Raw genomic sequence first — 25,919 nt, 5'->3', positions numbered from 1 at the left:
TACATGACCGGCGCTTCATTTTCATCACCAGCAAAATGTAGTCCCTCAAAGGAACGGTATAAAAATTCATAACTTAATATATTTAAAGTTTTTAGTACCTGGTACTTTGTTTAGAAGTAATAGCATACAACACCCAGTGCTCATCACTTCAACTGATGAATCAGTAAATTCTACCTCAGAAATGAATACACTATATGTTAATTAAACTGAATTTTTAAAAAAGTGATAGCAACATGTAGTACTATATTGATTTATATTCCCTATTGGCAAGTTTCATGATGTTAAGGATAAAATGAGTTTCCTTTTTTTTTATCCCCTATTACCCGCCTAGTACAGTGTGTAACAAATACTAGATGCTCAAAAAATGATGTTTATTTGAGATATGTATTTGAAGGTATGTTAAAAATGTAAACGAAATTACAAACGGTTCTTGGCATTTCATTTGTGTATCTTCAGTTATTTCTTTATAATTAGTTGTTAGGTACTTTATGACTTGATCTTTTTCTTGCCCTCTTCAGAGGATGCAGTTTGGTGTAATGCATGTTATAGCCCTCAGGGCTGCTGGCCTCCTCACATGCTGGCTACTCAGAGTCTGAGGGATGAGGCTGCAGCAGCAAAGAGTGGGTCATATCAAGGTACAGCTCTGCTGCTGGAGGTGGAGGACCAATAACCTCAGAAAACAGCGCACAGGAACAGTTGGGCCAGCAGAGCACTTTGTGACGGCTCATTTGGACACTCCGCAGTGGGGTACGGCCAAGGTGAGACCCCTAACGCGCGGGTCGTCCGCCCGGAGGCCTTGACGGGGCACTTGGGTCTGACGCGAGAGGGAAGGGCTCGGGCCGAGGCCGCTTGGATGAGTCATTCTCACCTCCCCAGGCAGGTGCGGGTGGCAGGACGCTTCGCCTCGGCGGGCGGGAGCCGAGAGCCGCCGCGGAGCCCCCTCTCGGGACGCCTCCTCCGGGCGGGCACTGACCTTGTCGCTGGCGGCCCGACTGCCGAGAGGACCCGGCAGACCCCGCAGAGCCGGGCGCTGGTCCGGGGCGCCCACTGCCTCCCAGACCCACAGGTCGTCGGAGCCGGCCGCCGCCCTCCTGCGCTCCCTCGGCGGCTCAGTCCCACGCGCGGTCGCCCGCTGAGCCCAGAGGGCCGCGCCGCGAGGCGCAGGAGGGCGGGGCGGGGCGCGCGCCCACCGGCCCGCGGAGGTCGTCTCGCGCGGGCGCACGCGCCGCAGCCGCGCGGGGCGGGGGGTGGGGAGGGTGGGTGTGCTTGGGGCGCGCGCGCCGCCGCCGCTGCCGCCTCAGCCTGCTGCTCCGCCCGCGCCGCCTGCTCCCGGCGCTCGGCCCCAGCACGCCGGCTCCCGAGCGGCCATGGGCGGCGCGGGGTTCGCGGTGTAGAGTCCGCCAGTCCCGGACCCGCGTCCCGCACCCTGACGGTCCCGGTAAGCGGGGGCGGGGGCGGCGGGGACCCGGCAGGCACCCTAAGGGACGGGTCTGCGGGCCTCGGACAACCCTTTGGGGACTCTGAGGTGTTGTGTGGGAGCCGCCCCTAAGGGAGTCCTTGAGTACGGGAATAAACCCCCAAGTGTCCCTGCCTCTGCCCCTTGGGAGAGTCCCGGAGGCGGTGCGGGGAGCCGCCCCCAAGGAGGACCCCTGTGTGAATGCAGACTCCCAGGGCTCTCTCTGCATTTGCTGCCATGGGGAGGCGCAGTGTGGAGGCACCGTCCCCGCAGAGAGACCGTCTGTATAAGTACCGGAGGGCAAGGGTGGTCTCTGCTGGTGTCTCAATGGAAGACCATTTGAGAGCATAGCGGAGCCTCGGGAGCCTGCGCGGTGGAGATGGAGCCCACAGAGGACCCCTGTATAAAGGAATACTTTAGACTGTGCCCTAGAACTGCCTGGAAGGAACCTCTGACAGGAAGGAGAGGAGCCTGCCACGGGATCTAGGCCAGGAGTAACTCCCCATATGCCCACAGGACTTTGGCCTTGACCTTTCTAGGGCTCAGTGTGCCCTAAATTGCGTCCCTCCAAGGTGGCCGAGAGGCTGGGGCCCTGCGGGACTGCTGCCTTTGTCCCTTCCAACCCCCACCCCATTCGAAATTTTATTCTCCGTGGTAGCGCAGGTTGTCTCCAAGCTGGGTTTTTGTGGAGGCAGGAACTTCTATTAGAGCAAAGGGCATTAAGGGAAGGGAGGACCGGTGAGGCCTCTGAAGCAAAGATAGGAGACTTGGGGCCCGGGGCTTGACTGTCCACAAGCAAGCCTTTAAGATCAGGTGGAATAATTGATGCTGGCAGGTCCTGGAAGAGAAAGTCCTTTGAAGGAAGGAAAAAAGGATATGTAGGATTATTGAGCACCCATGTGCCAAGTACCATGCCAGGGATATTTAACATCTCATATAATCCTTAAAACAGCATTATGAAATTGTCCCTTTTAAACATTAGGCACTTTAGACTCAGAGAAGTTTAGCAGTTTGTCCAAGGTCACAAAGCTTGGAATCATGAAATCTGTTTTTTGAAGTTTATTTGGGAAAAAAATTATCAAGGAGAGGCAGAAGCAAGAATGTATATTTGTTAAGTTGCATTAAGATACTAAACATAGGGCTTTGTATATGATTAGTAAATGTGATGATTAAATAAGTGAATGAGGACAGTTTAATTGGGGATGAGACTGCTGCAGGAACTGATATCCACTGAATCCCTAGATTTCAGGGTGTGGCTTCCTTCACTGGCAACCCCACTGTAATGATGCCTCTGGGTGTCTCCGGACTTAATTGGGTCTGGAAGAGGCCTTTGGGTGTGGTCTTTGATAGGACTTGCTCTGGGAAACAAGAGGAACACTTCAGAGGATGGTCTTTTAAGACCACCCTCCCAGCTTGCAGAATCCTTGAGGGAGCAGAGGGAGAGACAGGGTCACTTTTAGGAAGCGTGATTCACAGTGTCTTTGTGGCCATCTGAATACTGCACCATAGACACTGGTCCACAGATAACACACAGGAGTTTTTCCAAAAAGTGCTTCTATATGATGAGGAGGAGGGCTGAACAGGTGCAGAACCAAAGAAGGCTTATTGGAAGTCCATTGTCTGGGGAGGGCAAAGGGTTCTTCACCTGATAGAGTGATGCACCCTTATCTCACCCGCTTGGCTGTGGTAGTGCTTTCATTCCACCTGAATGCCAAGGTGCAAATTTGGGACCAAGGAGAGATTCTGGTTTCTTGTCCAAAAATGGAGTGGTGAGGGAAGTCAGCAATGTAATTCACCAGAGAACCATTCTGAGTTTTCCCGTTCCCCTTTTATCCTTCCACATAGCCAAACCTAGTGACATCCTCCTATAATAGAAGTGGTTTCCCTGGGCTCCTGGGGTTACTTAGGAAAGATCAAGCTTGTGAGAAAACAAAACAACCTAATTTACCAATTGTTAGCTTTTCTATTTAACTCAATGCCTGCCTGAAGCATGGGTGTGGCACGTCATGCACAGCTCCCTCAGTGGAGTAAATTCTGACAAAGGTTTATATTGGTTAATCACCTCCCCATCACAGAGTTGTTTATAATCCCCTTTCAGTTCAAACCCCTTTCATCAACTTAACACACCAAAATAAATAGGGATATGGAGATATATATATGGTTTTTTTAATATATTATAGTTTTTTATATTCATATGTAGTTTTTTAAGAAAATCAGAAGGAGTAAGCTGCAAATATGATCTTTGCTCCAAATCAGAATATGTCCTTGGGGTCTTTTTCTACACCGGTCTTTTCAGAGAGGGCTCTTGGTATCACACCCTCTCATGTCCCTGGAAAAATTGCTAGATGGGTTCAGGTGCTCCCCACATACTGGACCTTGAGTATCGTCTCCTTGATGTCCAGGTTTGGGTAAACATAAAGATTACAAAAATCCTAAGAATACTAACTCTCCCTAATCACAACACAAGTCAAATCATTCCAGAATGGATGTGAAGGATGTCACATAGTTGCCTTAATCTACTCAAAAAAATGCTTTCTCCAAAGGAAAATAAAAGGGGAAAGAATTTCACTTGCATGTACACAGATAGATCTGGGTTTTACTTAAGGATTTTTTAGCCTTTAATCTTCCACATCTTCTCTGATCACATTCTTACAGTTTTCTTCCTCCTACATTTGCAATATTTTTGACAGTGCTTCCTTTTCCTCAAACATGAATAGTAGGGCTTTCTCCAGCCCATTTCCTACACTCCCTTTGTTTTTTCAGTACACCTGTTCCTAAGTGGATCATATTTATGCAAATAGTTTCCTTTCTCTTTAGTTACAGAATCTATTCTCTTCTAGTCCCACCTGCTTTTCTCCAGCAGTACTCTTGATTTCTGCTATCTTCATTTCTCAAATTGATTTATTCATTTCTGATGGGAATATCATCCATTCCACCCCTCAATCTTAATGACCAAGTTCTGATAGGAATTGCTTACCAGCTTTGGACCAAGAAACCAAAACCATCAATTTGTAGCTGGAGACATTATTTTTTCCATTACAACATCCCTCTCCAAACTTCCTCCCCTCCTAGCAATCCCCTCAGAGACTCATAGATACTAAGTGCTACCTACTTGCCAGGCATTATGCTAGATAAATACAACAGTTGTTTGCCCTTGAGGAGTTCACATAGAATCAGTCGGGATTTCTCTAATCATTTACTATAGAGAAAAGTAAGGGGAAATTACGGTTTTACAGAGTATCTATAGGAGTCAGTGTAGAGTAAGTATGCCTTTTCCCAGTCATCACTGAAATACAGCTGCTGTTTTGTGCCCCCTCTGGCAGCTCCACTTTTAATCCCCCTGCCATTGCCCTGCCAAAATTACTTTTGCCCATTTGCTTTGAATGAACTGGCCACACTCTTACCTTCTTATGATAATAATGACAGTACCTTATATTTGGATAACATGTTGTACTTAAAGCCCTTTTACATACATGATTTCTATTTGTGAGGAATGTTTCACCTTACTGGGGTCTTCTCACTAAAACAACAGTCTGTGGGCTGCCTGGATCACTTTCTCTCTCTATTTTTTTTTTCTTTTTGGAGTCTCTTAATCAAGTTTATGGGTCTCCCAGAGGGAAAGCCCCAGTGATTCACTACAGTCACCACCTACCAGCTCTTAGGCTATGGAGAGGAGTTTCTTGTTGGGTCCAAAGGCCAAGCAATGTGCTCACTGGTCAACCCTGGTACTTAATCAGGGCTATCCTATTACCTGGCCTCAGAAAATTCAGTTCTCTGGTTCTTTTTTTTTTAACCTCCTGAAATCCAAATACATATTCCCTTCTAAACAAATATTTTAAGCATACTGTCTCAAACCAGTTTTTTGGGCTGATTCATAACATGAAGGCAGTTTTCCTTGTCTATTTCTATCCAGCAACCGGCTGGCTTCATACCATCTGAGCTATGATGGAGTCCCCATATAGCAGTACATGCCTTGGCATGTGCTTTTACCTCTTCCTGGAATGCTTTTTTTTTTTCCTTAGCCACTCGGGTAACTCCCACTCATATTTCAAAATTTAGCTCAAGCAACACCTTTTTTTAAAAATCCTACACTCATGCCCCCTACACATGCATATACACTGCATTCTCACAGGCTGAGTGAGATTCCATTTGTTCATTCTACCAACAGTTATTAAGTGCTTGATTTGTGCCTGACACATAGTAGGCTGCACTCAGCAAATATTCATAGAATCAATAAACAAAGATAATTAAGGTGTAATAAGTTTATTAAATGGGGTTGAGGAGCGCCTGGATGGCTCAGTTGTTAAGCGTCTGCCTTCAGCTCAGGTCATGATCCCAGGGTCCTGGGATCGAGCCCCGCATCGGGCTCCCTGCCCCACGGGAAGCCTGCTTCTCCCTCTCCCACTCCCCCTGCTTGTGTTCCCTCTCTCATGTGTCTCTCTCTGTCAAATAAATAAATAAAATCTTTAAATTTTTTTAAATAAATAAAAAATAAATGGGGTTGAATCTCTGCTTCAGGGGCCCACAGCGGAGAACAGGGAGTGCCTCTCCATCTTGCTGAAAAGTTCTGCTTGCTAAGTGCAGTCACACCACCCAATCACTGATAGTGTGCTATTTCTTAACTGTTGCTCTGCTTTGGTGGGAAGCCAGCACTGTAGCTTTTCATGAAGACTCATCCCAAGCCCCCAGAGGCTAAAGATCATGCCATAATTTTGTTCTCATGTATATTAGAGCTTTGTTGACTTTCAGTAAATATTAAAAACAGGATCTCCATCATGTCTTATTCTCTTGAGCAGAGTTCAGGAAGACAGTTTAATTCAGTGTTTAGAGCTTCTGCGGCTTGGAAACCCCAAAAGAGCCCTGTGCAGTTGGGAGTGACTGTCTCCCTGGACTAACTGAAGCCAATGCTGCTGTGCTGGATAAATAGGGTGAATGGAGGAAGACACGGAGTTACTAGGTAGACCCTTTCAGGCTCTGCAGACATGACAACTAAAAGCTGTAAGCTACTTTTAGGCCACACAATGGCTGACTATGAACAGGGCTTCCAGAACAATGTTGTGAGACACTGCATTCCTAAACCAAAACTCTTTTTGATGGCTTTTGTTTAAATCTTGAGATTGATGTTGATGTCCACAGTGAGCTTAGAGTCTGTGCTATGCATTTTGCATTTCTTAGACTCTAGTTCTGCTGGTTTTCCATACCCTTGTGGCTAGTTACCTTCTATGTTAAGTACGTAATTTTCCCCGAAGCTCTCTTTTTGGCACATGCTTCCTGGAACCAGTTGTCAGCTACTTTGAAATTTTTCACCCTCATGTGCAGATGCTGCTCATGCTGAATTTCTCCAGCCCAAACCCAGGAGGGAGGAAATACATTTTCAAGCTTCCTACACCTGCCCTTAGAGCAGTATTCTTCCTGTGAGCCGGGCCACAGTGCCACAGGATGCAGCATAAATGCTGGGGACCACTGACCGCGGTAATATTATCTCTTACTGTGTTTGTACAAACTAGCTAAATTCCAAAATTTTGCAGCTCTCCCCTGTGGTCAAAGAAATCACCTGTAACTACTATATGGTTACCTGTTCTCATCCCTGCTAGCCCTGAACTACCATTCAGGGTCCGCCTCTGGAGAAGTAGAGTGGATGTGATGAGATGAGCTGGTGACTCTGGTTTTAGACCTGAGCTCTGAAGATTTAGTTTGATTAGTCCCTCTGGCCAACTTTGAGGAAAAGAAAGGGTACTGACACCATGATCTCAAACTTTTTATGTTGTCCAGTCGTCTCTGTAACATTCATTCAACAAAGATTTATAGAACCCATGCTCTGTGGAAGACAGTGGGAACCATCTAACTTTTTCTCCTTCTTAATATCACTGAAAACCTGAGATTCCTTTTTCTACCTGCTCAACCCACTCTGGTTTTTTCCCTTGTCCTTCCACCCATAGGTTTTCTTTGCCTTGTTCCCACCTAGGAAGGCCTCATAACCTCCAAGCAATCACTTTTAGATGTTTGGGGGTTTTGGGGTGTTTTTTTTAAGATTTTATTCATTTGAAAGAGAGGCAGCGAGAGAGGGAACACAAGCAGGAAGAAGGGGAGAGGGAGAAGCAGGCTTCCCGCTGAGCAGGGAGCCCGATGCAGTGCTCGATCCCAGGACCCCAGGATCATGACCCCAGCCAAAGGCAGACACTTAACGACTGAGCCACTCAGGCACCCCTTAGATGTTTTTGAGCCTTTTTCAAACAGCTGCCAGTCCTATATGAAGAATCAGATGAAAGAAATAAAAGGCAGGATGCCGGGGTGGTTCAGTCGATTAAGCATCTGCCTTCAGCTCAGGTCATGATCCTGGAGTCCTGGGATCGAGTCCCACATGGGGCTCCCTGCTCAAGCAGGAGCCTGCTTCTCCCTCTGCCTGCCACTCCCCCCTGCTTGTGGGCTCACGCTCTCGCGCTCTCTCTCTCTCTCTCCCCCTGACAAATGGTAAAATCTTTATAAATAAATAAATAAATAAAAGGCATCCAGATTGGTAAAGAAGTAAAACTTTCACTATTTGCAGATGACATGTTACTATATATAGAAAACCCTAAAATTCCACCAAAAATCTATTAGAACTGATAAATGAATTCAGTAAATTTCAGAATGCAAAATTAATAAATTTCTTTAAAAGAATCAGATAAAAGCAAGTATAGTAAATGTACTTTACATTTAGCATGCCCCAAATGAGGAAACTCCTGCCTATTAGCAGGGCTGCTCCCCAGGCCTCTCACAGTTACAAATCTTTTTTTTTTTTTTAAGTACTCTGTATACCCAAAATGCAGCTTGAACTCACAACCCTGAGATCAAGAGTCATATGCTCCAACAGAGCCAGCCAGGTGGCCCTAGGTACAAATCTTTAGAGAGTTTTGGAAGAGGTTCCCTAGCTGTCTTCTCCTTCCTTATTCTTCCACCAGCTCCTGCTATGGAGCAACCCTTCCTCCTCTTACTTCCACCACTCTGCCCTTATAAATATTCTCACTGTGTTCTAAGCATGTGCTCTGCACAGAATTGGTGTATCTTGCACACACACATTCCAAGCTGCCCACATATGTCTTACTGCCTGACAAATACATTTAGACAGATTTCTCTTACCCAAAGAAAGATTTTGTTTTTGTCATCTGTTTTCATTTTCTCCAGATCATATAGCTACACAGCCCTATTCTACCTCCTTGTCCCTCTGTAATTCACCACCACCTGCTCCTGCCCTCCTGAGGTTTTTTCCAAGCCTTCCTTAAATACCACAAATTCTCTGGCAGTCACATCATTCTTGAGACAATGTCTTTTTATCTTTCTTTCATCCTTTCTAGGGAGGCAGAAAACCCAGTTCCACCCACCAGCCAAAGAAGTAATCATTAACTATCATTTGTGGGATCTTTACAACTTGATTTCCTTTTAACTCTCTCTTCTTCCCAGGACTTCTTCCAGCACAGGAAAAGCCAGGTTTTTCTCACCAGGCATTTGTTTTTTACCTGTCAGTAATCACTACCACTTGTTTCTCTAGAAATTAGAGCCCATTTTGTTAATTTCTCAAACACCCAGGTGCACATCATGGATATTTCAGCACACTTGCTTTTAATCAAGGTGTCTTGTATATAGGTTTGATCCTCTCCATTAAGCACTAAGGGTTTCAACCTCATTCTTTGAAGCCCACTGCTGTTGTGTCCTCACAGTTTACTCTCAAAATCAAAGCTATGTCAATTCACAATGACTTGGGGTCTTGTTTGGATTTTGATGGTTTCTTTTCAATGGTTCTGCTCTACATTTTCTGCCCTTATTAGCATAAAATGGCCTAGAAACCTGAACCATCTCAGGTAAAAGCAGTAGCAGTACTCCAGGATCCTGTGGTCAGGAATGGAAAGTGGTTTTTAATTTGTTTTTATGTTTGTTTGTTTTGCTGGTGGATGTCATCTTCAGTCTTCATTAAAATACCTTTAAAGATCAACTCCCCAAACCACTGCAGTAACATCATTAACAATTCAGATAGCTTAATAGTGATTCTTGTTATCCTTACAGAGAATAATGGGTTGTAGCTGGACTACAATGTACTGGGAGATGCCTGTGGTTAATTTACTGATACACTATTAATGACTCACTTCACCTACAGAGTATCCTCCCTCTTTGGCCTTTGTTGAGAACTCAATATCTGAAAAAGCCAGTAAGAACCAAATGTATACCATTGATTTTCCTTCAATGAATCATTCTTGAAAAAGTGAATTTCATATGGTTATTCTAGGTCTCCAAATAAGCATTTCACAACTTTTTTTTCAACCCATACTTTCTTGCTGATAAACTTAAATGTCTTATAACTACTCCCCAAAATTTATAATACAACTTCTGGGAGGGGGCTTTCCCCAACTATTTAGAGAGCTAATACTTTTGTATCTCCCCAGCAACCAAGAGGACACTGTCAAGCTCTGCTGTTTTGTAGTCTATGTTACCAAAAAAAAAAAAAGTGATGATTTTTAATATTTGCTTTACAGATATAAATATATATTTTGCTTTTTCAATCCACTATTTGTCCTCTCCTCCTGGAATTCAGATATATATTCCCCCACCTGCTCCAGGATCCAGCCAATGAGAATCATTCATTGCTCTGATCTTTGTGTTCCTACTGGATTAAATCAGTTTTTTTCTCTATTTTTGGTATGACTATTTTACAGGTTATTTAATAATTCTCCTATTGACATTATTTCCACCTTCTTATCATTGTAAACAAATGAATAAATATTCTTTTACATTTGTGCACAGGTCAAAGAGGATCAGTCTCTCATATAGAGTAGGGTCTTCTTCAGTCAAAGGTATATTAGTAGCTGTCCATCTCTGCTAGAATCATAGCCCCCCTTTTTTTTTCATTTTAATTCCAGTATAGTTAACATACAGTGTTATATTAGTTCAGGTGTACAATATAGTGATTCAACAATTCCATACATCACCCAGTGCTCATCACAACAAGTTCACTCCTTAATCCCCATCACCTATGTCACCCATGCCCCCACCCACCTCTCCTCTGGTAACCATCAGTTTTAGGACCACAGACTCAGGATAAGCTTGAGAACTCTGTTCTTGCACCACAGCAGTCAAGGGGAAAGCTTACCTTATACTCCACAATGCTGTCCTTTAGCAGTAACCATTCTTAAATCAAAACACAAAAAATGTAGTTCTCTAATAATAAATATAAAAGTATCCTAAGGCTATATTTTTCAAATTCAGGTCCAGACCCATTGGGAAGTCATGAAATCATTTGAGAGAGTCACTATCAAGATTGTTTTAATGAAATAGAGTAGAAAATATCAGGTAGTAAAAGAGGACTGGTTCACAAAACTTTGGGTTCAGTTCTAGATCTATGGACACATGTTTGTAACTATGTATATACAAGGTCACATCATAAACAGTATTTCTTACTATGAGTCACAGTCAAAAATTTTGAAAAACATACCATGAAAGTTTTCTGAGGAAAACCCTGTAGCCTTGGAAATAATTGATCATGAAGAAAGTCTGTTGTGAAGGGCTGTGTGTCAGTTTTACATTCTCCCTCTTGGTGTGGTATGTCTGTTCCTTTTGCTCTAGGTGGGGGACTTGCTTTCCCACCTCACCATAGAGCACAGCTGTGCTCTTGAGTAATGTGGACAGTGTCTGGAGACTATAGACTCAGCCTCTTCAAGAATCCTCTGGATCGTTTGGGTCGCCTGGGTGGTTCAGTCAGTTAAGTGTCTACCTTTGGCTCAGGTCTTGATCCCGGGATCCTGGGATGGAGCCATGCACTGTGGCTTCCTGCTCAGTGGGGAGTCTGCTTCTTTCTCTCCCTCTGCCTCTCTCCACCCTCCCGCTTGTGCTCACTTTTTCTCTCAAATAAATAAATAAAATCTTTTTAAAAAGAAAAAAGGAAAAGAATCATCTGGATCCATAGTCTCAGCAAAATCTCTAACACACACACTCTCCTCTCTACCCCTAGGCCCAACCCCACCAGGCTAGGTCACAAGAACTTTTTTTCCTTTTTTTTTAAATTTAAATTCAATTTAGTTAACATACAATGTATTAGTTTCAGGGGTAGAATTTAGTGATTCATCAGTTGCATATAACACCCAGTGCTCATTATATCAAGTGCCCTCCTTAATGCTCATCACCCAATTACCCCATCCCCCCCACCTCCCCTCAAGAAACCGCCAGTTTGTTTCCTATATTTAAGAGTCTCTTATGGTTTGCCTCCCTCTCTGTTTTCATCTTATTTTTCCTTCCCTTCCCCTGTGTTCATCTGTTTTGTTTCTTAAATTCCACTTATGAGGGGTGCCTGGGTGGCTCAGTCGTTAAGCGTCTGCTTTGGCTCGGGTCAGGATCCCGGGTCCTGGGATTGAGCCCCGCATCAGGCTCCCTGGTCAGCGGGAAGCCTGCTTCTCCCTCTCCCACTCCCCCTGCTTGTGTTCCTTCTCTCACTTTGTCTCTCTCTGTCAACTAAATAAATAAATAAAATATTTAAATAAAAAAAAGTTCCACATATGAGTGAAATCATGTCTTTCTCTGACTTATTTAGCTTAGCATAGTACCCTCTAGTTCTATCCACATCATTGCAAATGTCAAGATTTCATTCTTTTTGATGGCTGAGTAATATGCCATTGTATATATATTCTACATCTTATTTATCTTCTTTATCCATTCATCTGTTGATGGACATCTGGGCTCTTTCCATATTTTGGCTATTGTGGCCACTGCTGCTATAAATATTAGGATGCAGGAGTTGGCTGCTTAACTGACTGAGCCACCCAGGAACCCCCAAAAAAGGATTTTTTTTTAAGATTTTATTTATTTATTTGACAGAGAGAGACACAGCGAGAGAGGGAACACAAGCAGCGGGAGTGGGAGAGGGAGAAGCAGGCTCTCCACTGAGCAGGGAGCCCGATGCGGGGCTCGATCCCAGGACCCTGGGACTGTGACCTGAGCCAAAGGCAGACACTTCATGACTGAGCCACTCAGGCGCCCCCCAAAAAGGATTTTTTAATCACAATTTATGAATTGTCCACTGAGGGGTGCCTTGGTGGCTCAGTCGGTTAAGTCAGGCTCTTGATTTCAGCTCCTGTCTTTTATTTCCTATGATGAGTAGTTAGTACCTTATACATAGTACTGTTCAATAAGCCTTGATTATAATGGATTGAGAGCAAGGCTAAAATGAACTCTCCATTTCACTTTACTTAGAACACGCATTCGCCAGCTGAATTCCACTAAGACCCTTCAGGTTAGGAAATAGCAAACCAGTTTTGCAATATACGATGTCATGCCCTCACTCTCCAGTGTTGTACCCTGGTACTGCAGAGGAAGAGCAGGGATAATGTTACTTCTTAACCCGTAAAGGTTTTATTGAACAGCTCAGAAAATCAAAAGAAAAAATGTGGGAGTAACATTAGTGAAGCCTTAAAAGTCTGAGAAGCACTTCAGAACTTAAAAATGGGCAGGTTGTCTGTGAAAGACAAACAGACCCACAAAGAAGCATAGCCAATTAGAGGGGGCAAAGGAGTGTTTGTGACCTTGACCATGTGGCTAGGTTGGTAGTTTCTTATCTAATTCAGGAATCCCCTAAAAATAGGAGTGCATTCACTCTGACTGAAAAAGTGAGAATTTGATGCGGATTATCCTGGATGCACTGTGCACAGCACTTATTGGAGGAGATTTTCTTCAATCAGAAGTCTGAAATGTATTGCTGTAGTCTTGCTTTAAGCTTTGGATCATCTCATGTGGCAGAGGAGAGACTTAGGCTCTGAAGTCTCCAACTATCTTCAGGGGCCTGGGACCCCTGGACCTAATTAACTTTGGGACAGCAAGAAATAAAAGAGATACCATTTCACATTTGTAGAATACTTTCCAGTCTACTAAGCACTTAATAAGCACATTTTCTAATGTTATCCTCATGACAGCCCTGTGAAGTGCACTGAGCAAATAGCCCTTATTTTACAAATAGGAAAACCAAAATCGCAAGGCCAGTCAGAAATAGAACCAGGGTCTTCTGACTCTTTAACAGGAGCTTCTCCATCCCACCATGCCACTGAGTTCCAGAAGAGGGAAAAACTATCTAATAATACTTGCCACTTAGATGAATGGTTGAAATTGATTGGCTTGACATGGTCAGCCATTGGCTGAATCTGGGCCTCTGCTTTTTGTTCACAGAGCCATGGGGGTGTTGATGTCCAAGCGGCAGACAGTGGAGCAGGTGCAAAAGGTGAGCCTGGCTGTGTCTGCCTTCAAGGATGGGCTACGGGACAGGCCTTCTATCCGACGCCCTGGTGAGCTTCCAGGGTCCCGCCGTGGCACAGTAGAGGGCTCTGTCCAGGAGGTACAGGAGGAGAAAGGAGCAGAGGCAAGTACCCCAGTGCTCCAAGAAGAGAGCAGTGTCAATCGTGCAGCTTGGGAGAGGCTCCGAGATGGGCGTGGAGTGGAGCCGGAGGAGTTTGACAGGACTAATCGTTTCACACCCCCTGCCTTCATCCGCCCCACCCGGAAGCTGGATGATGACAAGCCTCCTGATATCTGCTTGGAGCCCAGAGAACTTGTGAGTACCCAGTTAGGGCACAGTCCTCAAGTCTTAGACCTTCTGAGGATCAGGGAGGCCTGGGTATAGTTAAAGTGAGACTCAAAAAGAAAAAACTCTAGAAAAGTACAGTTGAGTCCAGAACAATCTTTGAATTTCTTCTACAAGAATAAAAATGTTACATCCTAGATTGGTCTTAGTGAAAGACTAGAGACAGTGGGTGATAAGGAATGACACCATGGCAGGTCTTTTGCCATCCGTCTCACTAAGGGATAGTAGTAGTCCCTGTAGGAGGCATTTGGAAATTTGTGGGCATTCAAGAAGGTCATCACTGGAGTTGCTACTGATTTTTGGTGCCAAGAAAACCAGGGGTGCTAAGTGCCCTGCAATGTCTGGGACAGTCTTTCAGAACAGATTATTTTTTTCCAAAAATGTTAGTAGCATCCCTGTTCAGAAAAATGGTCACAGAGACATGAGCAGATGGAAGAGCTTGCTGGTTCTTGTCTTCCAGAGGGAAAGCTCTATCACCTTAACACAGGCTTCAGTTGGAATTGTTCCTCTGGGCTGCTCCAGGGATATTCAGCCCCATGTCGGTAACTCTGTGTTTCGTGGCCATAGGATCTTGCTGCCTACACTGGAAATGAATACACTATTTATTCTTTTTGCCAGGTTGTCAACGATGAGATGTGTGATGTCTGTGAAGTCTGGACAGCTGAGAGCCTCTTCCCATGCAGGATCTGCACCAGGGTTTTCCATGATGGCTGCCTGCGCCGCATGGGCTACATCCAAGGAGATAGTGCAGCGGAGGTGACCGAGACAGCCCACACAGAAACTGGCTGGAGCTGCCACTACTGTGTAAGCCTTGACTACAGGAACTATGGGCTGCAGCACCGCAGGGAACTTGGCACTTTTCTGGAGACCCAGTCTAAGAACACTGGTTTCTAGGCAGTGACCTAAAACAGTTTTCCAGTAGTAGATACTGGGATCCTCAAACTTGGTCAGGCTTTCTCTACCTCAGTACTATGACATTTTGGACACAGTAATTTTTTTTGTGGGGGATGTGTGCAATGTAGTATGTTCAGCAGCATCCCTGGCCTCTACCCCATTAGATGTCAGTAGCACCCACCCCCAGTTGTGACGACCAAAAATGTCTCCAGATATTACCCAGTTTGTCCTAGGGGAACAAAACTCACCCCAACTGAGAAACACTGAGCTAGAGGAATCAATGGTTAGGATGAGGCCTAATTACTCAATAGTAATTGTGCTTGGAATAGTGCTTTCTCTAATAGTCTTTAGTTGTCATTCATTGTACTCATCTGAAAAATCATCCTAACCAGCTTGCTTCCAACAGGGATAGGTTCTAACATAGTAACACTTCTTAGTCCTAAGATCATCACTTGGCCTACCACCTAACTCTTAGGATGAAGAACTTCATCTCTAAAGTGATCATTATGTAAATTAAATATCAAAGGTCTGTTGATTCAGAACTTTGCAAATTATATATAAATGCCTTCCAACTTTTTTTAAGATTTTATTTATTTATTTGACAGAGAGCACAAGCAGGGGGAGCAGAAGAGGGAGAGGAAAAAGCAGACTCCCCAGGGAGCTGGATGCGGGGCTCTGTCCTGACTGAGCCAAAGGCAGACAGACACCTAACCCACTGAGCCACCCAGGCACCCTGCTTTCCAACTTTTAAAAAGACAAAAGCCAGATTCTTATCCATTTCTCAGTACATCTGAATAGAATGTAAATCTTGCTTTATTCGAGGTGCCCGGTGGCTCAGTCGTTAAGTGTCTGCCTTCGGCTCAGGTCATGAGGTCCTGGGATAGAGCCCCACATCGGGCTCCCTGCTCTGCGGGAAGCCTGCTTCTCCCTCTCCCACTCCCTCTGCTTGTGTTCCCTCTCTCGCTGTGTCTCTCTCTGTCAAATAAATAAAATCTTTAAAAAAAAAAAGTCTTGCTTTATTGGTCTGTTATCCTGCAGATATCTTCTAAGGAACATCTCAGCAGACTCCCCCCTCTTCTTCCTACTGCCTGGAAGAAAGCAAAGATGTGCCACTTTCTAACAAATACCACTTTATCTATGGCTTGTCTATAAAATCAAATATAGAACAGTTATTCCCAGCCACTTACACACCTTTTCCCCAGCTGAAGTATGTCACAGTAGACCCTGCTCTACACACCATCTTCTCTAGTCACCACCCCTCCAAACACCAGCCTTTTCACTCACAGCAACTCTGCCCTGCAGTGTGCTGCTGATGTGTGGGCCCCAGCTGAAGGTATCTCCTTCCTAACCCTTCCTGGCTTTCTGTCACAGTCCTACCATCATTACTACCACATGCCAGACTTTTTACAAAGGTTTCTTCCAAGCTCCTCCCCTTTCTTCCCTTCCCAGCCAGGCTTTTTGAAAAGATTCCATCATCTCCTAGTGGCTCCTCAGCCACCTGTAATTCAGCTTCTGCATCTGTCATTCTGCTGGATGGGTTCTTTCTAAAGTCACCAATGACCTGACTGTCAAGTCTATGACCTTTTCTCAGGCATCTTCTTATTTGGCCCCTGTGAGGTATTTAGCACTCCCTTATTGCCTCCTCTTTTTGGGGGGATTTAAGTAGTTATGAGAATTATTATGTAAAATAAGGAAATTAGAGAAAATAGAAAATCAGTAAAGTCCCATCATAGTTGTATCACCACTGTTAACATTACCTTCTACGTTTTGTAACTCTCTTTTCTCGGCTTCCAGTACTCCCTACTGATTCTCCTCCTACCTTCTTCTCTGACCATTCTGAGTGCCCTTAGTTAATTTCTTCTCACAGTCCTAAATGCTGATCTTCCTTGGGGTTCTGTTGTTAACACTCTTCTTTTCTGATACACACTCTCTCCCTGGGTTATTTCATGTACTTCAGTGGCTATAGCGACCATCTAAACACAAATGATTCCCAAACCTGTGTGTCCAGACCTAAATTTCTTGTCTCTTGGATTTACATCCATCTTGATGCCTCATGGGTACTTCACATCACCATGACCCAAAATGAACTCTTTTCCCTGAAACCTGTTCTCTCTAAATTTCTTACCTCTGTGAACAGTAATACCACCCCTCCAGTTACCAATACCAACTCATTCCTCTCCTTCATCCCTCACATCCAGTAAGTCAGCAGGTCCTACTGATCTACCTGTTAATACCTCTCAAATCTCTTCTCTTTTCCATTCTCACGTCTTAGGTTAGCCATTCATCTTTTCTTACCCACACTATAGCAACAGCTAACTAACTGTTCTCCATGTTTCTAGACTTTGCCTCTCTGATTCATTTTCCACACAGCAAAGATCTGACTGTGGCACTACATATGCCCTTAAAAACCATTCAGTCAGCCACCTCGGTGGCTCAATCGGTTAAGCGTCCAGCTCTTGACCTCAGCTCAGGTCATGATCTCGGGTCATGAGTTCAAGCCGCACATTGGGCTCCACACTGGGTGTGGACCCTACTTAAACATTTGGTGACTCCCCTTTGCCCTCAGAATAAAAGCCCATTTGAAGGGCTCACTAATGGGCATTTGAGGCACTTCACAGTCAGGCTTCTGCCTACCTCTCCCTTATCTTTTGTCATTCCTCTCTACTCTCCCTCCACACACATACACACACACCCTACACTCCAGCCCCACTGAACATTTCACAGTGTTACACCCCACTGTGCCCAGGATATACCAAGTGCTCAATAAGTGTTATTGAAAGAATTGAGTTCTTTATGAAATCTATAAATGAATACTCATGAAATGTCTGTTCCTCTTCTTTGCTGGTATTTTAAGAGAGGAAAATAACCTACTAGAAAGAATCTTTGACAGCTTAAAGACTATAAGACTGTAAATTAGTATTAATAAAATAACATATTACTGCTGTTTTGGAATTAAAATTTCTGTGGCACCACAAAAAACTCATTTGGTTTTAGGAACTTCATCATGATGGCATCTCTTTCAAAACCATTCTGGATTATTTAAAATAATACAGCCTACTAGGAGCAGAGTTAGAATTAAACTTATTTTTTAACTGAAATACTCTTTGAGCACAATCTAACATAGAAGCCAAATACATAAAATGAATAAAGATGGAGCTGCTGTGGTTGACGGAGCTGGGGATTCACAACCATGCCCACTCATTAGTCCCCTTTTCCCTTGCAGCAGCTTCCCAAGGCACTTCCAAGGATTCCTTAGGGTATCTCAGAGAATAATTTTTTTTTAAGATTTTATTTATTTATTTGACAGAGAGAGAGATAGCGAGAGCAGGAACACAAGCAGGGGGAGTGGGAGAGGGAGAAGCAGGCTTCCCACGGAGCAGGGAGCCTGATGTGGGGCTTCATCCCAGGACCCTGGGATCATGACCTGAGCCGCAGGCAGCCGCTTAATTACTGAGCCACCCAGGTGCCCCTCAGAGAATAATTTTAAAACTACTGTTTAGTAAAAAGGTCTCGGGTCTAGAATCAGGATACCTGGCTTCTGGAGAAGATTCTGCTCCAGAGTTGAGTAACTCTGAGCAAATCCTTTCCCCTTTCTGGGGCTTCAGTCTCTTTGATTATGATTAGAGGCTGGGATTAGATGATCCCAGAATTGCCTTCAAGTTGAAATACAATTTCCATGCTTCTTGATCTTGGCCTTTCTCTCTTACTGGTCTATATGGCCACTGACTCAGATCTTTCTTTTTTTTAAAGATTTTATTTATTTATTTGACAGAGAGAGACACAGCGAGAGAGGGAATACAAGCAGTGGGAGTGGGAGAGGGAGAAGCAGGCTTCCCGCAGAGTAGGGAGCCCGATGTGGGGCTTGATCCCAGGACCTGGGATCATGACCTGAGCCGAAGGCAGAAGTCCAACGACTGAGCCACCCAGGCGCCCCTCAGATCTTTCTTTTTTTTTTTTTTTTTTCAGGATAATCTCAACTTGCTGCTAACTGAGGAGGAAATGTACAGCCTCACAGAGACCTTTCAGCAGTGTAAAGTCATTCCTGGTAAGGCTGGACAGTGCTGCCAGATGGAGAGCGGCTGGCACATTTTTCCTCCATACTTTTTAGGACAAACCATAAAAGGAGTATGCTGGAATTTGGAGAGTAGGGGTAAATAGGTCCCTGTTCCCAAGCTGTTGGCCACCAGGGGCACCCACACACCCGCCCATCTTCCCCACCCACCACAGCCTGAGTTATCCTGGCTATGGGAGACAAAGACTCCACGAAAGCTATGGATGTAGGGGTTCTGGAGGGTATTCTAAAAGTAAATGGAGGTGCCCCAGAGGCTGAGGAAAGGGTGGGCTTGGCTAGTATGGGGTGCCTCCCACAGATTGCTCCCTGACACTGGAGGACTTCCTGCGCTACCGCCACCAAGCAGCAAAGCGGGGGGACAGTGACAGGGCTCTAAGCGAGGAGCAAGAGGAGCAGGCAGCCCGCCAGTTTGCAGCCCTGGACCCTGAACATCGAGGACACATAGAGTGGCCTGACTTCTTGTCCCATGAGTCCCTCCTACTTCTGCAGCAATTGCGTCCCCAGGTGAGGGCCAGCCGGGGTGAATGTCTATGGGCTACTGGGTGGCAGAGACCTAGGAAGCATGCTGGGCAGGTTGGAGGAGCACTAAGTACTGTCTTAGCAGGGACCATAGAAGGAAAGGGCTCACATTCCACCCAGTGACAGGTGATCCAGTGCCTAAGCTGGGCAAACTGCCCAAGGAAGATTGATTTGCACTGGACCCAACTGCAAATGTCAATGCTACCAGAAAGGCTCTGGGCAGCTTCAAAGGGAGGCTGCAGAGATGGTACTGGAGGTAGGATTCTCTATGGCTTGACATTTTACAAAATATTTTCACCTCCAAGATCTTAACTTGTCTCTTCCCCAGAACTCTCTGTTAAGGCTTCTGACAGTGAAGGAGCGGGAGCGAGCCCGGGCCACCTTCCTAGCCCGGGGCAGCGGGAGCACTATCAGTGAGGCAGAGTGCCGTGGAGCCCAGCACTCTTGGTTCTGCAAACACCTTGCAGAGGCTCCTTCCTGCAGTGTCAGGTCTGTTCTCTACCAATCCCTGCCCCCACTCACATGCCCTCCTCCTTTTTCCATGCCAAATGGCCCTTGGTATGAAAGGTACCTCTCGGTTTCTTCTGTCAACAGACAGGAGAGGAGCTTCCTGTGCATTAGACAAAGGACACTGCCTCTTATTGTTCAAGGCATGGGGCATCCTCTACTCCAAACTGTCAGCCATGTCAGAAAAGTGTGGACGTGCATATCTGAGCCATGGGTTCCCCAGAGTTTGGGAGGGGCCGGACCTTTCATTTTCCCACTCCTAACCACATATCCTTGTGTCCAACAGCATCAGCCATGTGGGTCCCATAGCAGACAGCAGCCCAGCCAGCAGCAGCAGCAAGAGTCAAGACAAGGCTCTGCTGCCCACAGAGCAGGAGTCCAGGTGAGTAGGATCCCCTCACTGGGCTGTCTGCACTCCTGACTCTTCAACACACACAAGTGGGCATTGCCCACTGCTACCCCAAAACAGCAAGTGCATATCCCAGAAACCAGGCTCCAAAAATGTCCATTTGACCCAAGATCTATAGGGTCAGCCGGCTGGACTGTCCCACGTGGAAGCACAGCCAGCCATACCTATGTCAGCCAAAAGCCAGGGCTTACCTGAGCTTTGCCCGGCTTAAGCCGTACTGCCACTGGGATCAGTTCTCATGAGCATCCAGGCTCTACAGCCAACCTCACAAACCTGTTCTTTGCTCCCACTCCAGATTTGTGGACTGGCCTACCTTTCTGCGGGAGAATGTTGTCTACATCTTGGCTGCTCGCCCCAACAGTGCAGCAATTCATCTGAAACCCCCAGGATAGCATGGAGCAGAGAAGCTCAGTTCAGAGACAGTGGTCTCCCTCCTCTCCTTTTTCTCTTTCCCTCTTTCCCCACCATCCTCTGGTACTGAGACTTGTGGGGATGGAGTACTGCCAGCATCTCAATTTGACACTAAGCTTTATGGAACTGAAATCACTGCGCCCCTCACAACAGAGGCAATATATGCATTGCTGCAGGGAAAAGCCCTGGGAGCTGTGGCAGTATCCACTCTTGGACCCATCCCCCCAGCCCTCACATCCTAGACTAGACCTGCCACTGCACACATATGTGTGCACACACACACACATACACACATGCCTAGCTGTCCATGCCCACAGAGACCTGGTTCTTCTTGGTTGAAAAAGGACCAAAGTTCCTTTGTGAAGCTCCTGGTGTAGATGAGAGGGGTCTCTATTCACTCCTTCTATTGGCCAGTTCTGACTTCCAATAGACAAGTCCCTGGCCAAGTGATTCTTAATAATAGGGCATCAGACTCACATGCTGTCCTAGAGATGCTGATAGGCTCCCTCTTCCTCAGTTGCAAATCCCTTCTGTGGTGAGCCACTGTTCTGGTAGGTATGTGCTATGTCCCTCAGGTATGTTGGGGTGGGAAAGTTACTGAAAACCACCACTGCACTTCAGCCTCTGTTTATTTAAATTCTAATTTCTAGTGACAGAGAAGGCAACTAGTCTATGGAGTGAGTCTTAATTAGAAGAAGGGAAGGCAGCCCCTCCCAGGAACCCAGGATTCTAGGAACATCTCATCCAGGTCTTTCAAGTCCAAAAGTCTTTAGGAGAACAGTCAAAAACCAAGATGAGCCATCCTGGCCCCTGTTTTACAGATGGGAACACATGGCCCAGAGCCCAAAGGGCCTGAATGGAATAAGTATGATCCCAGGAGTCACAGCCCTCTGTATTAGATGCTTTACCCAAGTCAACTACCACAGAGACCTGAAGCCTGATCTCCAATGAGGAAAGGTTTGGATGGAAAATGAGAGAAGTCTCATGATTTTCCATCTTTCCACCTCAGCCCAAACGTAGACCTAGAAGAGCGTGCCATTGTATGGAGAACAAGAGCCAGCCTCTTTCACAGCCCAAGAAAGAGCAGCAAGGACTCCTTTCAACCACCCTGACAAGCTGGAGCCAAGAAGAGGATTTGCATCTCAGCTCTCTTTCTTTCTCTCTCTCTCTCTCTCTTTCTTTCTTTTTTTTTTTGCATCTCACCTCTTCAGCAGAGAAAGCCCCAGCAAAGCTTCACAGAAGGTTCATCCTTCTCCCCCTCACTGAGATATGGCCTGAGTTGCTGCTTCTCCCTGCTGCTCACTACATGTCTTTCCCCACCAAGCCTGGTCTCTAAGTCCCAGCTGTCCTCCCTAAGTTCTCGTTAAGTTCTCAAGTCACTGCGTGTTGTGGGTCAGCCCTGGCCCTGGAATCTAGGTTCTGTTTCCAATCTGAATACTAGAGAGGGGGGTTGGTTCAGTCATGTTAAAGCTAATATAGCTCCATTGCTCAAGGCACTTGTACTGAATTGGGTGCTAACAGAAGAAGTAGCATACAGCTCAGTGTTGAGATGCTCAGAGGAAAGTGGGGAGCTGCAACCAGGGTTGTGGTAACAACACCTTTTGTAGAAACTGCCTGACCTAGAACAGGTTGTGAAGTTTCGGGGGTTGGATTTTTCAGGTCTAAAATGAAGCAGACAGAAGATGAATCTGGCTGGGTTCACGTGTATGGCCCTGAACATTTCAAAACAAAAACAGCTTTTTGTAAATACTGCTTAGCCATATTCCCAAGACTGATCAGTAAGAGGGGCTGTTGTTCAGTTTAGCAAACTGAACACAAAAGTGAAAGCACATGACTCTTGGGTCCAAGGACTGCCTCTGAAGCAGCCAGACCTGGGGTTTTACACGGAAAAAGATTAAAGCACATTCAGCACAGGGGTTCTTGCTTACTCTCCTGGTAAATCACCTTGTATGCCAATGGCCTCGGGCTGCTGGATCTCACAGATAGGGCATTTTGAGTAGAGACAAGCTCTGGGCTTTGTCTGAACAGCTTTTTTCTCCTGCCTTGTCATCAGTAATAGGGACTGGAAATCTGTCTTGTTCCCTGATCCTTCACAGACAAGGTGATGCCTACCTCTCTGGAGCTGCAGCTTCTAGCTTTCTGTGGATGAGTGGTAAAAGACCATGGGCCAGATGCATCTCAGGGCCTGGCAAAGCAGTATTTCTTTCATGGTAGGATCAGGCCCATTTGGGACTATTCCTCTTCCTATTCCAAGACAGCAAGTTTCCTTGGTAAGGGCATGCTACAGAGGGCCCAGAGGACCCCAGTGTAGAGTTCCCAGTCCACAAGAATCCTAAGATGCAGAAAAGCTTGGAGGAGCAACTGGCCTCTTCTCCATTAGGCATCTAGTTTTTTACCAATGAAAAGATTCCCTTGCTCCCCCAGACCAGAGTTGTAAAAGCCCCACCCCAGCCCCCGTCTGGGATCTCCCTCTGCAGTGTTCTAATCCATGGAGCCCCTCTGCAGTACATATGAAAATGTTCAAACTTTTATAAACCAAGTGAAGCCCATTCCCTTTACTTTTCATCAAGCCTTTCCATCACTGTGACTATCTGAAATTCTGCCAAGTACAAAAAGCAGTGTCTGACTCTAAGGGTTTGAGAAAATGTTCTAGTCATTTCTTCTTGGCTACCCAGAATTGAAATCAATCTTATTATAAACACCACCCACTCCACCCACTATCAACAGAGATTAGGGTTTCTCCTCCGAAGACTCCTTGCCCTAAGCCTATTTTTCACCCAACACCCCTCTTCCCTATGCTCAGATTTAAAGACAGGGGCATCTGGATGTCATCCAGACACAGCAGAGCTGCAGGGACAGAAAGTAAGCTGAGGCAGTTAGCTGTGGCTACATAACCTCTCCAGGGCTGCTCTGTGGCTTCCTCTCCTGAGACCAGCCTTCCTCAACAGAGGTAGGCTCTGCTTTTGAGCAGTGGCCCCTTTGGATCCCAGAGATGGAGCAGTTCCCTTGCTCCCAGGTACTGACCCACTCTCAAGTGCTTTTCTTCCTTTGAGAACAGCCAAAGCCATGAGCACATTGCCTCTTCCCACCTTCAGCCTAAGTGACTGGGGCTAAAGGGCAGACATGCCTTTTTAGCCCTGGTGCTCCCTATGGGATGTCACCCTGGCCTTATTTGAGTGGCCAGATCTGGGAGTTCCCCTATTCCTATCACTAACATTGGAGGTACAGAATCAAACTGCCTGGGAAGAGGGCAGCTCTCTGGAGTGTGAGCCCAGGATTGTGCCTATGCCTCTTGGTCTGAAGCACAACCTCAACCATTGCAGGTCTCATGGCTTCAGTAAGAGTGGTGCAAGGAAGCCCTAAGAAGGAAGCTCAGCAGAAGCTGTATGGCAGGGCCTCAGGCTAGCCATGACCACCCCAGAGCCAAGAATAACCTCCAGGCAGGACTGGTAGCAGGCTCTAGTGATCCTATTAGCATGACCCCTTCAAACTAGCAGAGTAAAGGCAGGTATATACTTGGCACTAAAAGAACAACTGGATGTCAGAACAATATCCTGGTAGCACCAGTACCATAACCCCTTTTCACTCCTCAATTTACAGTGGAATAAAATTGCTACTTTCCCAGTGCCACTTAGTTTGAATTTGCCCAGATCTCTTTCCAGGCCCCTGGCTGCAGCTCAGACAACAGAGAACTGGATGGAGAATGGAAAATATTAATGCATCATACCTGTTCCCTATAGCTCAGTCCTGGAGTGTGGTAGGACTGGGTATTTCCCCTGCTGTTACTTTCCTGCTGCCACTGCTTTTGGCAACCTTGAAAGAAAAGAAACAGGTAACAGAATTTCCACTAGACCCAACTAGCATTAAGGAAAACCTTCCCTCTGAGCCACATGACCTGATGACCCAGATTGTGGACAGCGTGTCACATCTGGTCTGGGCTAGTGACTAAGAAGTCCAATCACATTCCAATTTATATAGCATGGGTTGGCATAACCATAGATGAGAATGTCAAGGTATAAGCAGCAAGGCCTTTCCATATCCATGTGAAATAAGAGCCTTCAAACGTATGCTCCTTTAAGAGATGACTGATGATCTGTCTCCCAGCCAAACATAAGCTTGTGAGGGCAGTTCTGAGAACACTCAAGTAAGTGGAAGGTCCAATGCCCTCTGGTCCCTCATGCCCTTCCTATGTTCTTTTCTGCGGAAGGTAACTTGACAGTAAGCTGAGGGGAACATCCCCAAGCCCTGTCTTCGCACCAGTACAGCTGCATGCTCCTCTCCATGGCTCAGCCTTCACTCTTGAAGGAGCTGATGCTCCCAGAGGCTGGGCACAGTGGAAATCATAATAAAGAGATTGCGATGCTACTTTGGCTTCCTTCTTCCTGTTATTTGGGGCACCTGCTGAGTTTCTGTGTGGTTTCCTATCATTAGCCAATTCCTGAATCTAAGGAGCTGCTTGGCCTCCAGGAAGAATGCAATACACTGGCTGTTTCTAGAGCTTTCCTGGTGCTGACCTTCCCAAGAATCAAGTGATGGGTGGGAGGAGGCAGGGGTTCCACCATGGACACAGAGGGGGAAATGAAAGCACTGAAGAGAGAAGCCAGAATTTTCTAAGAAACTGAGGAAGAGGTAAGGCCTGCAAGCTATCTGCGATGTATTCCACCACCACCACAACCAAGGGCCAGTTTTAACACATTTCTCCTCCCAATCCCTGCTGGGTGACAAAGTAGGGAAGCTAGCTGGCTATGTTTTCTCCTGGTCTTCTGGGTCTTTCTTGGTAGAGAATTTCCTCCCCATTTTTGCAATGTTTTAATGTGATATGATAGAGTTGGGTAAACTAAGGTCAAGAGAAGCTTTTCAGAGGACTCTGAAATCCCCCTTTCATTACCTTTACCTGATAAGAACAGAGCCAGTACCTATAGGTAGGAAAGTATCTCTAGAGTGTGGATCAGTGGTGTATAGACTTACCTCTAAACCATAGGGGCCCCAAATACAAATCATTGCTAATATTTTTGAGCAGTTACTATGCACTGGGCAGTTCTAAGTGCTTTACATAAAA

General features: G+C 45.8%; 1 protein-coding gene across 4 annotated transcripts; it reads left to right on the top strand.

Moving 5' to 3' along the window:
- The first annotated feature begins 364 nt into the window (after positions 1-364).
- On the top strand, positions 365-25,218 carry PHF24 (PHD finger protein 24). Of its 4 annotated transcripts, none has more exons than XM_073881424.1 (8): positions 365-758; positions 13,637-14,018; positions 14,667-14,852; positions 18,909-18,987; positions 19,313-19,518; positions 19,862-20,022; positions 20,327-20,422; positions 20,745-25,218. In XM_073881424.1, the coding sequence occupies exons 2-8, from the start codon at positions 13,641-13,643 to the stop codon at positions 20,839-20,841; spliced, it is 1,203 nt and encodes a 400-aa protein (XP_073737525.1). In that variant the 5' UTR covers positions 365-758; positions 13,637-13,640; the 3' UTR covers positions 20,842-25,218. The 4 variants fall into 4 exon arrangements, with proteins under 4 accessions (XP_073737525.1, XP_025708599.1, XP_073737526.1 ...); XM_025852814.2 differs by lacking the exon at positions 365-758 and adding an exon at positions 1,294-1,438; XM_073881425.1 differs by lacking the exon at positions 365-758 and adding an exon at positions 6,813-6,928.
- The last annotated feature ends 701 nt before the right edge of the window (positions 25,219-25,919 follow it).

Source organism: Callorhinus ursinus, unplaced genomic scaffold (assembly GCF_003265705.2).
Source record: "Callorhinus ursinus isolate GAN/ISIS: 27379988/994484 unplaced genomic scaffold, GSC_fseal_2.0 scaffold42, whole genome shotgun sequence".
Classification (NCBI taxonomy): Eukaryota; Metazoa; Chordata; class Mammalia; order Carnivora; family Otariidae; genus Callorhinus; species Callorhinus ursinus.
Note: the sequence above shows the minus strand (reverse complement) of the source record. Positions and strands in the feature narration are given on the sequence as shown.

Excerpts from the sequence above, each read along its gene's own strand:
- PHF24 (XM_073881424.1), top strand. The coding sequence starts at position 13,641 with ATGGGGGTGTTGATGTCCAAGCGGCAGACAGTGGAGCAGGTGCAAAAG. Across the intron at positions 20,023-20,326 it reads GCTCCTTCCTGCAGTGTCAG|CATCAGCCATGTGGGTCCCA; the intron begins GTCTGTTCTCTA and ends TGTGTCCAACAG. Across the intron at positions 20,423-20,744 it reads CCCACAGAGCAGGAGTCCAG|ATTTGTGGACTGGCCTACCT; the intron begins GTGAGTAGGATC and ends CTCCCACTCCAG.